Consider the following 15,936-nt stretch of genomic DNA (forward strand, 5'->3'; position numbering starts at 1 on the left):
ACAAGAGTGTTGACTTGTTCGGGACGTCCATGTTGTGTCTTTACATAAATAATTGATTGGTTGTCAGTGACGTGGAGCGGATGGAGTTCCTGTTGACGGGACAGAGTCTTTCTTTCCGAGGAGTTAGCTAATCGGTTGGAGACGTTTTTTGAGCACGACGGTCGTGAGCTGCAGAGAGGACTGTGGAGCTGATTTTGCGCGAGTTTTTGCTGGATTTGGAAGTTTCTGGTGCGGCTTAGTTGGTCAGACAGGAAGAGAGTTAACAGGTGGTCACAGTCGACCCAGAAGTTTGACTTTTACTCTTCAGTCAGGATGGCTGGAGTAGAGGAAGATAGTGATAGCATGGAGCTAAGTGGTAGAGAGGCAAGAGGCAGGAGGGAGAATGAGTGGGAAAAGACAAGGAAGAAGAAAAAGAGGGGAAAAGAGAATTTGGATGAAACCGAGAGTGAAGAAGAGGAAGTTGGAGAACCAAAGGCAGAACTACTGAATGTAGTGATACGATTTGAAGGAGAAGGAGGAGTTAAGAAAATTGATCCATTAAAGCTGACCAAAGTAATTAGAGCACAATTGGGAGAAGTGAAGTATGCAAGGGTCTTGGGAGATGGCAATCTCTTAATTGGGTGCAACAGTAAGGAACAAGTTGATAAGGCAAAAACACTTGCCATGGTTGGACAGATAAAAGTGCTTAAAGTGGTGAAAGTGGGAGAACAGAGGCCAAATGACGCTAGGGGAGTGATATCTGGAGTACCCTTAAGTATGAATATGAAAGATCTGGTGGCGAGCTTAATAGTACGTTGCGGAGCAGTTAAGAGTGCTAAAAGAATGACAAGAGGAATAGAGAAAAAGGAAACAATTTTGGTAGAGTTTGATGGAAAAGACATTCCTGCAGAACTGTATTGTGGATTTGTGAAATACAGAGTAAGGGAGTTTACACCAAAACCAGTGAGGTGTTTCAAATGTCAGGAATTTGGGCATGTGGCAAAAGTGTGCAGAGGAAAGATAAGGTGTGCCAGGTGTGGAGGAGAACATGAATATGGAAAGTGTGGAGAAGGAGTTCAGCCAAAGTGCTGCAACTGCGGTGGGAGACATAGTGTTGCTTATTGGGGATGTGAAGCAATGAAGCGAGAGGTGGAAGTCCAACAAACAAGAAGGAAAGGAAATGTAACTTATGCAGAAGCAGTTAAGTTGGTGAGGCAGGAGAAGAAGCCAGAGGAGGATATCAATAAAGTCCAAATGGCAGTGGAAGTAGAAAGAAATGATAAAGTCAGTGTACGGGCAGAGAAGGAGAAGCTGGTGACTTTCATAGCAGGGGTGATAAATGCAACTGCTGAGGTTAAGTCAAAAACTGAAAGGATTCAAATAATTGTTAAAGCAGCAGTACATCATCTTGATATAGGTTTAAAATGGGAGGAAGTGAGAGACCGTCTTAGTGTACAGGCAAGCCAGCATGCATGTATTGGGTGATAATCATGTTAATACTTCAATGGAATGCAAGAAGTTTAATTTCCAATGGGCAGGAGCTTAAGAAATTTATAGATAGCAGAAAGAAACCAGATGTCCTGTGCATACAAGAATCGTGGCTAAAGCCAAGATTGGACTTTGTAATAAATGGGTATGTATCAATTCGAAGAGATAGGAAAGAAGGACAAGGAGGGGGCTGTGTTACTTTTATAAAAGAAGGGATTCCCCATAGGTTACTGGGTATAGGGCAAGAAAGGGAGTATGTGGTAGTTGAAGTTTGGAGTGATAGGAAGAAATTTGTGGTAGTGAATTATTATAATCCATGTGTAAAACTAGAATTGAGAGAATTGGAAGAAATAGAAGGACAAGTATAGTATGGTGTGGGGACTTCAACGCACATAACACATTATGGGGGAGTGGAAGTACGGATGGCAATGGACAAACTATAGAAGAACTATTAGATGTTAGGAATTTAGTCTGCATAAATGATGGGAGTAAAACCAGGATTAATGTCAGCACAGGAAAGAAGTCTGTGCTGGACCTAACACTAGTGTCAAGTAACATTGCGGCAGTGTGTGATTGGAAAGCATATCATGAGGGAACTATAAGCAGTGATCACTACCCGATATTTTGTAAAATAAATATTTGTATGTCAGTAGTGGAAGAAGCCAGGGGTGAAAAATGGGTCTTTGGGAAGGCCAACTGGAAGAGATTTAAGGAAAAGAGTGATGGGCATCTGAGTAAGATTAATGGTGATATGCCTATAGAAAGCCTAAATGATATGATAGTAGAAGGCATTAGGGCAGCTGCTCTAGAGTACGTCCCGAAAAGCAAGTAGAAAAGCAGTACCATGGTGGACCAATACTTGTAAAGAGGCGGTTAGAAATAGAAACAGGGCATTCAAGTTAATGAAAAGAACCCATAACTATCAGTATATGATACAGTTCAAGAAAGCTCAGGCATTAGTGAGAAAGACAATAAGGCAGGCAAAGAGGACATACTGGAGGAAGTTTTGTGAGACAGTTGGAAATACAACACCAGTAGGAGAAATATGGGGAATGATTTTATGGAACCAGCTTCCAATTTCAGTCCGGGAGGCAGACACAGTCACCTCGTTTAAGAGTAGACTTAAGACCTTCCTCTTTGACAGAGCTTATAGTTAGGGCTGAATCAGGTTTGCCCTGGTCCAGCCCCTTGATATGCTGCTATAGGCTTATAACTGCCGGGGGACGTTTTAGGATGCACTGAGTACCTATCTCCTCTTTTTTCTCTCCTTAAGGATGAATTTTCATCTCTCAATCACACGTTACTAACTCTGCTTTCTCCCCGGAAGTCCTTTTGACTTTACGTCTCATGGGGTCATCGGACCCTATGAGACGGCATAGATCCTATCTGCCTGATGGATCGTCTGGGTCGTGGAATTCCTGCTCATGACTACGCCACTGTCCTGTTGAGACTCCTCCCCACCGCCATCTGCCTGATGGATCGTGGAGGTCTCCATCGTGGAATATGCCTACTATGAACTATTCATACACTCTGTCATATTCATTGAATGTATTTTAACTCTAAATCTGTCCTTCTGTACACATTACATCTATTGCATCTGTCCATCCTAGAGAGGGATCCTCCTCTGTTGCTCTCCTGCAGGTTTCTTCCCTTTTTTTCCCCCCTGAAGGGTTATTTGGGAGTTTTTCCTGGTCCGATGTGAGGTTTTGGGGCAGGGATGTCTATGTGTACAGATTGTAAAGCACTCCGAGACAAATTTGTAATTTGTGAAATTGGGCTATACAAATAAACTGAATTGAATTGAAATTAGAAAGATGGGAGGTGACAGAAGAGAGTGGAGTTATCCTGTACTAAAAGATGGAGAAGAGGTAGCGGTGACTAATAAAGAGAAAGCTGTTATGTTGGCTAGTACATTTGTAAAGATACACAGCAATAATAATCTGTCTGAGGAAGGGAAGCGAACTAGAGAGGAAACCAGATGTACACATAGGGAGGCCTTGAGGAAGAAGGAGGATACTGAAGATGAATTAAGTGTACCATTTACAATAGGGGAGCTAACAAGAGCAGTTGCTAAAGCTGGAATGACTGCCCCAGGAAATGATGACATATGTTACATTATGGTAAAACAATTAAGTGGAGATGGGCTGAATAAATTGTTAACATTGTATAATAAAGTGTGGGAGGAAGGTAGCATACCAGCAAGGTGGAAGGAGGCTGTGATTGTCCCTATAAGGAAGCCAGGAAAGATGCCAGTAACCCATCAAATTATAGGCCAATTGCGCTAACGTCGAATATATGCAAACTTATGGAACGGATGGTAAATGAGAGATTAATGTACTATGTAGAGAAACATCGGATACTAGTAGGGTGCCAGAGTGGATTTAGGAAAGGTAGGGGAACCTTGGATTCAATCCTATGTTTAGAAGATGAGGTAAGAAAGGCACAGGTTAACAAAGAAACTGTGGCAGCAGTGTTTTTTGATGTAGAAAAGGCGTATGATATGCTATGGAGGGAAGGGCTATTGATTAAAATGCATTCCATAGGAATTAGGGGAAACTGTTTAATTGGGTTAGTGAATTTCTAGATAAAAGAACTATCCAGGTAAAAGTAGGGACTGAAAGCTCAAGAACATTTGAGGTAGAAAATGGGACGCCACAAGGGAGTGTGGTAAGTCCTATTTTATTTTCCATTGCAATAAATGACATCTTTGGAAAGGTCTCACCAGATGTGGGAAGGTCACTATTTGCAGATGATGGGGCTCTATGGAAAAAAGGTAGAAACTTGGAACATATTGTTAAAAAATTGCAAGAAGGGATAAAACAAGTTGAAAGGTGGGGGAAGAAATGGGGATTCAGATTTTCAGCAGAAAAAACGAAAGTAATGCTATTTACAAGACGGAGAACCAGGGGAAACTGTCAGCTGAAGCTGTATGGGAGCAATTTAGAAATAGTAGAGACGTTTCGTTTCTTAGGAGTACACTTTGACAGCAGATTAACATGGAAGGACCACATTAAAAACGTTAGCGATAAGTGTAAAAAAGTAATTAATGTATTGAGATGTCTGGTAGGGTTGGACTGGGGAGCAGAGGTTGCATCTCTACTGCACATGTACAAAGCTTTAATTAAATCCAGATTAGATTATGGTAGTGTAGCATATGGGTCAGCTTCAGAAACCTCACTTAAGCAGCTAGATGTTATCCAGGCCAGGGCCTTGAGAATCTGTATAGGGGCAGTAAGAACATCACCTGTGTGCGCCATCCAAGTAGAGACCGGAGAAATGCCACTGGGTCTTCGCAGAAAGCAACTGCTGGTTAATTATTGTTTAAATTTGAGAGGTCATGAGGGTAGTCATCCAACTAAAAAAGTACTGCAGGCATGTTGGGAAAGGCACAAAGTGCCAAAGATGAGTTTTGGCTGGATAGGAGAAGCAGCAGCAAGAAGCCTAGGAGTCTCTGAGATGGAGCTTATCCCTACTGTCATTTGGCCAATAACTCCTGTGTGGTTGCTGAAGGAACCAGAGGTCGACATGGAGTTGCTGCAGATTAAGGTAAAACAAAAGAATCCTGATCTAGTGAGTGAGTTCTATGAGTACACAGCTGGAAAATACGTAGAGCATGTGCAGGTCTTCACTGATGGATCTAAAGATCCAGCTGCAGGCAGTACAGGGTCTGCTGTTTCAGTCCTGAGCAAACATTATGAAATATACAAACGCACTTCGGATTTTCTGGCTGTGTATTCAGTTGAATTGTATGCACTTGTCTTGGCATTAGAGTGGATTGAGAAACAAAGACCAGGCAAAGTCCTTGTGTGCAGTGACTCCATGTCGGCACTCGCCAGTCTGAAGTCGGGTCTGTCCAAAACGCGACAAGATCTACTGTTTACAATATTGACAATGCACTCAAGAGCAGTGGAGCAAGGCATTGAAGTAGTATTTTTATGGGTGCCGGCTCATGTAGGTATCAGAGGGAATGAGAAAGTGGACAAGCTCGCCAAACAAGCACTAAAGGAAAACAGAGTACAAGTAGATGTTAAGTTATCTAAAGCAGAGGGAAAGGGCATCATCAAGGAAAATATCAACAGGGTGTGGCAACGTCAATGGGACAAGGAGACGAGGGGGAGACACTTGTACTCAATTCAGAGTAAAGTGAGGGGGGTAAAAGTCAGGGGAGGAAATAGGAGGGAAGAAGTCACAATGGCAAGATTGAGGATTGGGCACAGCTATTTATGCAGCACATTATTTGTGATGGGGAAACACCCAACTGGACTTTGTGAGCGCTGCCAGGCACCAGAAACGGTACAACATGTTGTTACCACATGCAATAAATACAGGTCAGAAAGGAAGGTCATGTTGGAAGAAATGGAGAGACTAGGGATGAAGGGAAGAGAGATAGGGAGTATATTGGAGTGGGGGTCGAGTGGTGTGGGAAGAGGGTGTTTCATGCAATTTTTGCGAGCAACCGGAAGATGGCAGTAGTGCAACTAAAAGGATGCAAGCTGCCGTAAAACACCACAGAAGAAGAAGAAGTAAACTGTTACAAATTCCATCAGCGAGATCACTTCTCTACCCAGAGTCCTCGGGTCTGGGCCCGGCCCGGTCGGCCCTGACTCGAGCCTGGTCCACAGCGTCCAGCAGGCTTTTGGAGTCCAGCGCCAGAGTGTGAGCGGCCGCCAACATCTGCCGCTGACACTCCTCCTTCAGCGAAGTCACGGAGTTCTGCTGGGCCAGGCGCATCTTATTGATCAGCTCCCCTAAATCCTTGTTCAGCAGCTTCTTCGTGCCCTCGATCTGAGACGGAGAGGACAGACGATCACATGACACATCACCTTTTTTTTATTTTTAAAGCGCCCGCAGGTGAGGAGACGCTGACCTCTGTGGTGACCGAGCTGTGCAGAGAGGGCAGGATGTCGTCCACGCTTTGGATCAGGCCACGCAGAGTGATGCCCGCCGCCTGCAGGTGGGCGAGGGAGGCAAAGAGAGAGGGGGAAGAGGGAAAGACAAACGACATCGTCTGTGATTACGGACTCTTTTTCTTTTTTTTAACAGTGTGGCGAACAGGTGACCTACTCTGACGGCGTTGGGGTACTCGGAGGCCGGCTGCGTGTTGACGTCATTCTTCAGCTTGACCACCTGTTTCACCATCGCCATGACGCCGGCGTAAACCTGGTCACCTGATCGGTCCAGCTCGGCTGTGGGCTGAGGCTTCTGCAACACACTTTTTTTTTTTTAATGACCGCATTTAACAAAAAGCTCAATGCGAGTCATAAAAAAGTCCGCCGTGCTTCCAAATTTGCATTTTTCTAGTTTTTTTATGATAAGAAATTCACACAATCTGAGGACATTTCCGAGGAGACGGTTGTATTGTTTGTGGTTTACCTGTGTGACTGGGAGAGGTTTTGGGGGCTTTTCTGGAGGACCTGAGGGAGGAAGAAAAAGCTGCATATCTTCACATTTTGTTTTGAGAATTGACAATTTAAGCAGGTATAATATATTGTGTAACAATCCTAAATATCTCATTAAAAATGACTTTTTATTTTAGATTGTTTGATATATGTGCAACCTGTACGTAACTATTCATGCTGTGTGTCTCTGCTTCCACAGTCTGGTGAATTTGGTCGTGGTTGCTTGTATTTCATAGCTTTTCTGTGCATTATTAGTGGCATTTTCAACATGAAGAGTGCAAGACTTAAAAGTCATTAACGCCTGTTTATGAAGGCTCACCATTTTCTGGCCTTTTTGCAGGAGTCTGCAAAAAAAAGAAGGGGAAGACGACAGGAGGTGAATCTACCAATTCTAAGGGTTTTGTGTTTCAACATTCCTGTCAGGTCAGAGGTCAGGATATTTCTGTAAATTGGCTTTTCATAAATGGAAGATGATAAATTGGCTTAAAAAAAAAATCAACTGGACACCTTGCAGAGTGCTATACATTCTCAGTAATACTAAAAGAATTAAAGATTAAAAGAGGCAGACAATCTATGTGGACTATCACATCTAAAACGGTTGTGTATGACCCTACTGTACATACTGTCTCCAGGTATGCCGCTGCCCCCTAGTGGTAATAAAGTGCTTAATGCAGCTTTAATATAACTGTCAAATGAGCACTAGAGGAAATACAGAAAACTAGTATACCTTGATGTGTGAATCCACTCTCACAACAGGATCCTACAGTACAACAAAAGCAGATGTCAGTGAATGCAGCTGTGGTTTCATCATGTAGGTGAGGTGGTAATGCCAGATGTTCCGCTTTCATGAAAAGTCACTTCGTCTCTTTCGTCACACTCTCGAGGCCACAAGCTTCTTCCTGTGTGTGTGTGTGTGTGTGTGTGTGTGAGCTCCCTCACCAGTTGCGCCTCCTCCTGCTCCAGCCACTGTTTATCCATTAGCATCTCTCTTCTTTGTCTTTGTAAAGTGTCCTCCACTCGCTCTTTCTCTTTCTCCCACACTGGCCTGGTGTCCGTGTCTGTTCCCTACGCGCGCACACACACACAAACAAACATAATACAAGTAGATTTGGTCAGAGAAAATACGATGCCTGACTTTGGAGCATGTTACTCCACGTGTGTGTGTGTGTGTGTGTGTGGACACCTGTATTTGCGTGACTCGAGGAAGGGTATTGCCATGTATTCTGGACGGCTGGTGAGAGAGAGAGAAAGAGAGGGCGTGTGATCTTCAGCATTCCCATTCACTTCCATACAAATGGCTGCTTGTGTTCCCTGGGCCCACATGACACATATTAACAGATATTTTAAAATAGTAACGTCTCAATAAAACAGTGAAAAGGAAGTAAAAATAAAGTACCTTGGGCGGAGGCTCTGTGATGTGCTTCGAGTCGGTTGATGATGCGATGGAGTGACACCGGTCCCGCCTCCCATCCCGCTCCAGCTCCATCCGGTGGATGTCACTGACGCACAAACATCAGTTTGTGATATGATGTCTCAAACGTGGGCGTGAGAACAATTAAACAATATCTCAACCTCATGTTTGTCTTTCGGGGTTAACTTCTGTATTTATTCATTCTTGTTTTTAAATTGAAAGAAGGCATCAATTAATATTGCATGTGTAGATTTTTAGATAATGCTCATTTTAGTTATACATATTTAGAGCAAGAAGTGTGCATTCATTCATTTATATTGGCATGTAACCCATTTTTCCTAATATGCCAAAAACTGTTCCAATAAACTTCTTATGTCTGACTTTTGTCATATATATGTTTTTTTGTGTGTTTTTTTTTCTTCTTTCAAAGTTGAAAGAACAGATTTGAATCTCACAAACTCCCAAAACCTTTTCAAGACTTCAAGATCAACAGTAATAAAGGGCATGAGTGTGTGTGTGTGTGTGTGTGTGTGTGTGTGTGCACCTCAGGGAGCAGACGAGCTGGCTGAAGCTGGGCCGGGTGTGCGGCTCGTAGGCCCAGCAGCGGGTGAGCAGGCAGGAGACGGCGGTCGGGCACCGCTGCGGCTTGGGGAGTCGAACCCCGGACTCCAGCTGGTTGATCACCTGCCCGTTATCCAGCCAGAAGAACGGCTGCTGGGCCATCGAGAAGATCTCCCACGCGCACACACCTGGTCCAACAAAACACGGTTTCTGTCGTGACGCCGGACCTAGACTTAAAGCCCGGTCATGAATACACTTTCAATGCTCCTCTGGCCTCTAACGTAACCCAGTCGAATGCTTACCCTGTAAACAGATGTCAGAGTTATGCTTTATGACTAACTTCCTCATAAAGTTCAGCAGAATTAAGTTCACTTCTGCCAACGACAACCAAAGAAGTTTCACAACTGTGGAACTAAATGTATACCTTTAGTTCCACTATTCAATTCAGTTTATTTTGTATAGCCCAATATCACAAATTCGCCACATACGACATCCCTGACCTTTGACCTCACATTGGACCAGGAAAAACATTGTATTCTGAAGTATTTATAAGTCACGAATAGCAAGCTGCTCAGACACGAGACGTCGTGCTTCTCACCAAACATCCAGACGTCACTGGCAGTGGTGAAGCGTCTGAAGTTGATGGACTCGGGGGCCATCCACTTGATCGGTAGTCGACTCACGGAGGCTGCCCACAGATGGCAAAAAAAAAAAAAAAAAAATCCTTATTGTACATGTGCGAGATGGGAAGCTGGAGGTAAATAACACCCCAAATAAAGAAGAAACAAGAAGATGGGAGGTTTCACGCAGACAGTGTGTGTCGTAAGAGCATTTGTGTCCATGTGTGTGTGTGTGTACCTTGATAATACTCCTGTTCGTCCACGTACCGAGACAGGCCAAAGTCGCCGAGCTTGACGCATTGCCGAGACGCCACCAGGACGTTCCTCGCCGCGATGTCTCTGCGGCACAAAGACGGGACAGAGAACCAGAACCCGACAATTACCCGCGCTGAAACACCAGAGGGCGGCTGGAGGGGTGTGAGGTGTCTACTGGAGGGCCTCTCTGTTACCGGTGCACCAAGCTGAGTCCCTCCAGGTACGCCAAGGCGTTGCAGATTTGTAGACAGTACAGCGTCAACGTCGCCGTGGTCAGGATGTACTTCTCCTGCACGAGATAGCTCCCCAGCTGTGGGGGGGGGGCAACAACATCTCTATCTGTATCTAGATATAACTTGTATTCTGAGCTGTTGATGTAAAACGCACAAACAGAGCAACACACCTCCCCGTGGTCCAGGAGCTCCATGACGATCCAGACGGGGTCGACCTCGATGACTCCGATGAGACGCACGATGTGGGGATGATCCAGATTCTTCATCAAGCCTGCGTCAGGGTGAATAACGCTTCACGTCGGGATTTATCGATATCAGAGGAAAGAGAAAGAAACTCAAAGATTCCCGTCTGACAAATGGAATCCGACCAGGAGCTTTTGCGAGCGATGAATTCCAAGCTTCCTTTTTTCTCTCGTTATAAATAGTCGACGCGGTTCAAAAGGTCAACGTGGGTTTCCTGCTCGTCACCAAGCATGTCGGAGCGATTGGTAACTAAAAGGCCGGGTATCAAAACCGCGCTACGAGAGGAGTAAACATTGTATTTTACTGAAAATAAACGTCTTCCAGCCTCAACATAACAACTCTGTTAATGTGTGACAGTGTTTTCTCCTCAGTGTGACTTCAGCTTTAAAAGTGAGGCCTTTTACACACTTTTCAAAGTGTCCCCGCTGTGATACAAAGAAAGGATGACCTCATCTTATCTTATCTAAAGACCAGTAAATTGTATCACTTAGTTGTTGTCTTTCTAAACTGTTTCAGTCACCTACAAACATAAATTAAATAAGGCCTCTGGTCTCTAACCCGAGGTTTCAGCCTCCGGTTTGAACCTTTTCACAAAGCCACATCCAGGCAACAGGAAGTCGACGACAGCGAAAACCAACTCAGACACCCACATACATCACCCTATGGTAAGGATCAGTTTCATGTGAGAAAACAGTACCAATAAATCACTTCCTGTTTGTCACAGGTCCCTGGAGGGCTGATCATCACTGCAACACACTCACCAGCTTCACTCAGGAACTTCTCCTTGACTTCAGCCGTGAAGTCCTTACAGGTTTTGATGGCCACGCTGATCCTCTCTCCAGTCTGCAAACACACACATCATCCAATCAGGGGGCCTCGTTTTCCTTTTTCCGATCCCCCAGTGGGATGTTGGCGAGTGAACTGTGGTGAAACAAAGAACTCACCGGGCTTTTATAAACTCCGGCGTGAACCTCTCCGAAGAACCCCTCGCCCAGGATGCGACCCACAGCGACGTGGTCTCTGGCGATCCGGTGCTTCTCTGAACACGCAGACATGAGGAAGCAGAGGGGAAGCTTATGAGATCTGCTCTACTGCAGACCTGGATACACATGTCTGCACATTAAATATAACATAAACAGTGACATTCCTGAATGATTGCTTGGTATTGGATATGAGGTTTAAAACATTTTTTCAATAAAGGTTCAGTGGAACACGACTCACCACCGGAGTCTTCGTCTTTGTCCTCTGGAATCTCAGCATAAATGTCCGAACCTGAGGTTTGTTCTTCTGTTTAAAGCCACAAACAAATAAAGGGTTAGTGTTAGGGGTTAGGGTTAGGGGGTTAGTGTTAGGGCTAACCCTCACAAATAAATAAATAAACAGAAAAGGCCTCAGAAAAAACTTGAATCCTTGTTGAATAGTCTAAATTTAATTTAAATTTAATTTAGTTTATTTGTATAGCCCAATTTCACAAATTAAAAATTTTTCTCGGAGTGCTTAACAATCTGTTATTGTAGACAGGATGTAAAGTTCACATTTAATGTGTAATTTGGAAACCAGTCATCAGACTTACTCAGACCTCTATCAGGACTACTGGCACCCCCACTGGAAGAGAGAGAGAAAGAGTCAATCCAGCTGTGACCTTTTGGTGACAGGGTATGAGCCAACATAAAGGAGGAGGAAGGTGTGAAAATGAATTGTAATTACTTTCCAATAAGATTCTTCACGCTCACCTTAGTGGGATGTCGGGTAGTTTCAGTCTCGCATCTCTCCCTAAAGTAACAGCATTTGGGGTTTTGTTCATCTCAGAGATTGATAAAATGAAAAGGAACATTTAAAGGTTTCTATACGTGGATTTCGTATATGTTTCTCACTCCATTTGGACTCCGGTGTACCTTTGCCGGGCCGGATAATGAGCGAGCTCTCAGAGGCGCCGTCCAGCCGGCAGTAGCCGTCGATCAGGTCGGCCATGTTTTGCGCCACGGCCATGGAGGAGGTGTTCACTGACAGCGGCTGGAGGGTTGAAGACACGACATTAAAACTGTGTGAAACTGCTCCCACTTCCTGCACAACTGACTCTTATAAAAGTGCAACTCAGAGCCCAGAGGACACTTGACACGTGTGAAACTGGGTACAAATATAAAGAAAATCCTCCACAGGCCTCCAGGAAGTCACTGCAGTCCAGCACGTACCTCCCCTTTAAACCGAAACCTGTCATCTACACACGTTGGTCTTTGTGTGGATTCAACAAATGGAACAATAATCCCCCCCAAAATCTTGCCCTCTTCATTTAGGAAGACACCTGTTTGGCTCCCTCGATGTGCACCGTGAGCAGAGCCTGGCCTTCAGCCTCAGCGCTGCAGGAGATGCTGCGCACCTGAGAGAAGGTGGCCAGACGGATGGGCTGCGAACGAGACGGAGACGTTTATTAATACCGTCGCATCGTCATCCCCGTCATGCGCTCGCCTTGGTTATGTCACATCTTGACTCATTCAATCAGCCCAGAGAGAGTGTGAGCTCACCGTGGAGTTCTCAGTTTGCTGACTGATGCCTTCGGGCCCGATGACCAGGTCTATTGTGAGATTCCATCCGTGCTATAGGACACGCACACACACACACACACACACACACACACACACACAGACGCGTTAAAAAGGTGCTACAATTAGCTTGACGACGTGACAGGAAATACAGCTGCTCACCACCAGCCTGCAGGCGAAGCTCTCCTGTGTGTAGCTGTAGCACTGAGCCAGGGTGCTGAAGAACCGGGCCATGCACTGGTCCTGCTTCAGAGAGGAGTAGCCCTGGAACGTCTGCTGGACCAGCCGGCGCAGCCGTTTGGGCTGAGGCAAAATCACAATCACATGATGCATCTTTAAGACTTAAGACTTTCCTCTTTATAGTCTTTGAGTGAGGGCTGAATCAGGTTCACCTGGTCCCGCCCCTAGAGATGCTGCTATCGGCTGATAGGCTGCTGGGGGACGCTTAGGATACACTGAGCACCTACCTCCTCCTCTCTCTCTCCTTATGGATGACTTTACATCGCTCCATCACACATTAAACTAGAACGGGCACTCGGTAGAGCGCATACCTTCGCATATCACAAGATTGGGCATTGAATTATGAAAATGTTGGCATTAGTTGCATGCCAATTGGATAAGAATTGACCGTGCTATGGTAAAAAGAAGATTTTGACCAATCCATGACCTTGACCTTGACCTTTGACCCGATCGATCCCAAAATCTAATCAAATGGTCCCCGGATAATAACCAATCATCCCACCAAATTTCATGCGATTCGGTTTAAAACTTTTTTTGTTATGCGAATAACACGCATACAAATAAATAAATAAATAAATAAATACACGGCGATCAAAACATAACCTTCCGCATTTTCAATGTGAAGGTAATAAACTGAATTGAATTGAATGTTTGCATCGCTGTTGTGTTTTCGGCTCGTTACCTTCATGCTGTTGATCAGCTCTCTGGGAAAGAACAGGTCCAGACCCACGTCCTTCCTGGAGGAGGAGAGTCAGACCAGCGTGAAACCAAAGCGATGGTCGGATATGCAAACATTCAGAGCGGGAATCGCCTCGCTCCGCTGGCCCGGTGTCGATGCACTCGGCGTGACTCACTCTAATTGTTCGAAGTTGGACTTTTTCTCCAGTCCGTTTGGATTCATGTCTTTGAAGAATCTCCTGCGGAAACGTGACGCAGGGAATGTTTTTTTGGGGGTTTGATTAGTCAGTGAGAACATTCGACCTCGCTGGAATAATTTTTTTTTTTTTAAGCTGTTGTTAGGTTGTTTCCTACCTAATTTCCAGACAACCGAGCTGTAGAGCCATCCCATCGCTGACTTTTGAGGCATACTGCCGCATGTAGTCACTTCGTACCTGGGGATAAACACACGTATGCACACCTTTCTATTGACTGCAGTCTTTATAAACACAATCCCAAACCTCTTCCCTAATCTAAACCTTATCTTGAATTAATCTAATCTGGCAAAAAAAAACAGTCAAATCTATGTTGCTTTTTATTTTATTTGCAATAAACTTGTTCCCGACCTGCTGGTAAAAGTAGAGCAGTGTGGTTCTGTCATCTTTGAATTCCTCCATGAAGTCTGCCGGGATGTATCTGATCCTCAGATCATATCTGCACGGAAAACAAGCCGTCCAATCAGCGTCTGTAACTAACGGGTGAAACTACACACGACGGAGAAGGCGCTCACCTCCACTCGGCCTCCAGGTGCTGCCGCTCGTAGCGCCGGGTGAGCTCGGACACGGTCAGGTCCGGGTGCAGCCAGTGGGCCACCGAGGACTTCAGGTGTTTGAGGAGGAGGCAATAGCAGAGCCCGTGTGTTATGTCGGGACCCACGCAGCCGCTGGACAGCACCAGCTTCACCACATCCTGGGGCAGGAACCACCAAACGGGGACGTGGAGGAGAGTATATGAGAGGATGGTGCGGGACATTCGAGGAGGCTAGAGGTCAAAAGGTCAAGAACAGGAGTAGAGTAGAGTATACCTTGACCGCCCATCCTTCCTCACAGCGGACCAGTTTGAAGTTCTTGCCCAGGTTGGAGCTGTTGCTAAGGAAACACACTTTGATGATCTTCACCGGGAAGATGCTGTCCCTGGCGACCGTTGCCGGGGGGGGCTTATCCTGGGAATCTGATGGGCCGGTGGGAGACATGCTCCTCCAGCACAGGGTGCTGCTGTCTCCAGACATCACGCACACACACACACACACACACTCACACACTCACACACGGCGTGTATGCTACTGCATACAGACGTACATCCTTCCCCTCTCTTCCGTCTCTCACACAATCACACGAGACGCCGATGAGAAGGGACGCATTGAAGCTGTGGACAGACGGGAGTTGGACATAAACAATCAACGACGATGTCGTTGCGTTTGAAACGAGGAGGATCGGATCTCTGTGGACTCACCAGCGGCTCCACAGCTGCTCACAGCACCAGCGACGTGCCGTTGCCTCTAAGAGTGAAGACGAGCCAGTGCCGGCAACAGACTGCGCTCATGTTACTTCGGGGTCTTTCTTTTGGTCCTGTTAGCAGAGCAGAAACGCCAGGAAGCGAAGCCCCCGAAGAAGAAGAAGAAACGTACCAGTGAGCCAAAAGAGGAAACGACACTTTGGAGGCAAATGAGGAAGTTGAAAGAGAAGCCTGCAGAAAAAAACTGACAGGACTGATGAAACCGCGTCACACCCCCTGTGTCTCACATGGGGTGACACAGTCAAGAAAAAAAACCCAACCCCCCCCCCCGACATGTGCAGAAGGGGCACGGCCCACAGGGCGCTCGCTTCCTCCCCCAGACGTTTTGACGGGTGTGAAAGCAGGTGGAAACGGGGGATTTGGGCCTTCCGTGCTGACTTCTGGTATTTTGAGGTCGCAGCTTCTCAAATGCTGATTGTGACTTTGAACATGATATAAAAAAGAAGAAAAGCAGGCTGTTGGTGGAAAAGTCTTTCATTCTTTCAGGTTCGACCTCAGTGGTTTTGTTGATTCTGAAGTGAAGTGTGTGTCAACTTGAATTCTTCAAAATAAAATAAACATTTTTAAATCTTAAAGTTTAAATCAGCTTGCGTAATATAATACCACTATTGTTTTTCGCATTATGCAGATGCATAGATGGAAGTTTTTGATACTCTACCATACGTCACTATCCGCCACTTCTTTAGTCTCAATCCTTTGATATAAATGATAAATCATAATTACTGATTGGAAACG

At 45.3% G+C, this 15,936-nt stretch overlaps 1 protein-coding gene across 1 annotated transcript; it reads right to left on the bottom strand.

The window, feature by feature from the left end:
- Positions 1 to 4,130: 4,130 nt before the first annotated feature.
- Positions 4,131 to 14,952, bottom strand: LOC130204622 (protein-tyrosine kinase 2-beta-like). Its single transcript, XM_056431468.1, has 29 exons — positions 14,711 to 14,952; positions 14,417 to 14,595; positions 14,253 to 14,340; positions 14,002 to 14,081; positions 13,824 to 13,886; positions 13,652 to 13,706; positions 12,892 to 13,032; positions 12,712 to 12,783; positions 12,492 to 12,593; positions 12,085 to 12,202; positions 11,923 to 11,962; positions 11,763 to 11,794; positions 11,411 to 11,476; positions 11,134 to 11,228; positions 10,951 to 11,032; positions 10,117 to 10,217; positions 9,908 to 10,023; positions 9,697 to 9,797; positions 9,437 to 9,526; positions 8,822 to 9,026; positions 8,263 to 8,365; positions 8,050 to 8,097; positions 7,806 to 7,931; positions 7,594 to 7,626; positions 7,186 to 7,210; positions 6,841 to 6,881; positions 6,532 to 6,669; positions 6,335 to 6,415; positions 4,131 to 6,252 (listed from the first exon to the last, which is right to left on the bottom strand). Exons 1-29 carry the CDS (start codon positions 14,912 to 14,914, stop codon positions 6,028 to 6,030), a joined length of 2,850 nt encoding a protein of 949 aa, XP_056287443.1. The 5' UTR covers positions 14,915 to 14,952; the 3' UTR covers positions 4,131 to 6,027.
- Positions 14,953 to 15,936: the final 984 nt, after the last annotated feature.

This window comes from Pseudoliparis swirei, chromosome 14 (genome assembly GCF_029220125.1).
Source record: "Pseudoliparis swirei isolate HS2019 ecotype Mariana Trench chromosome 14, NWPU_hadal_v1, whole genome shotgun sequence".
NCBI classification, from domain to species: Eukaryota; Metazoa; Chordata; class Actinopteri; order Perciformes; family Liparidae; genus Pseudoliparis; species Pseudoliparis swirei.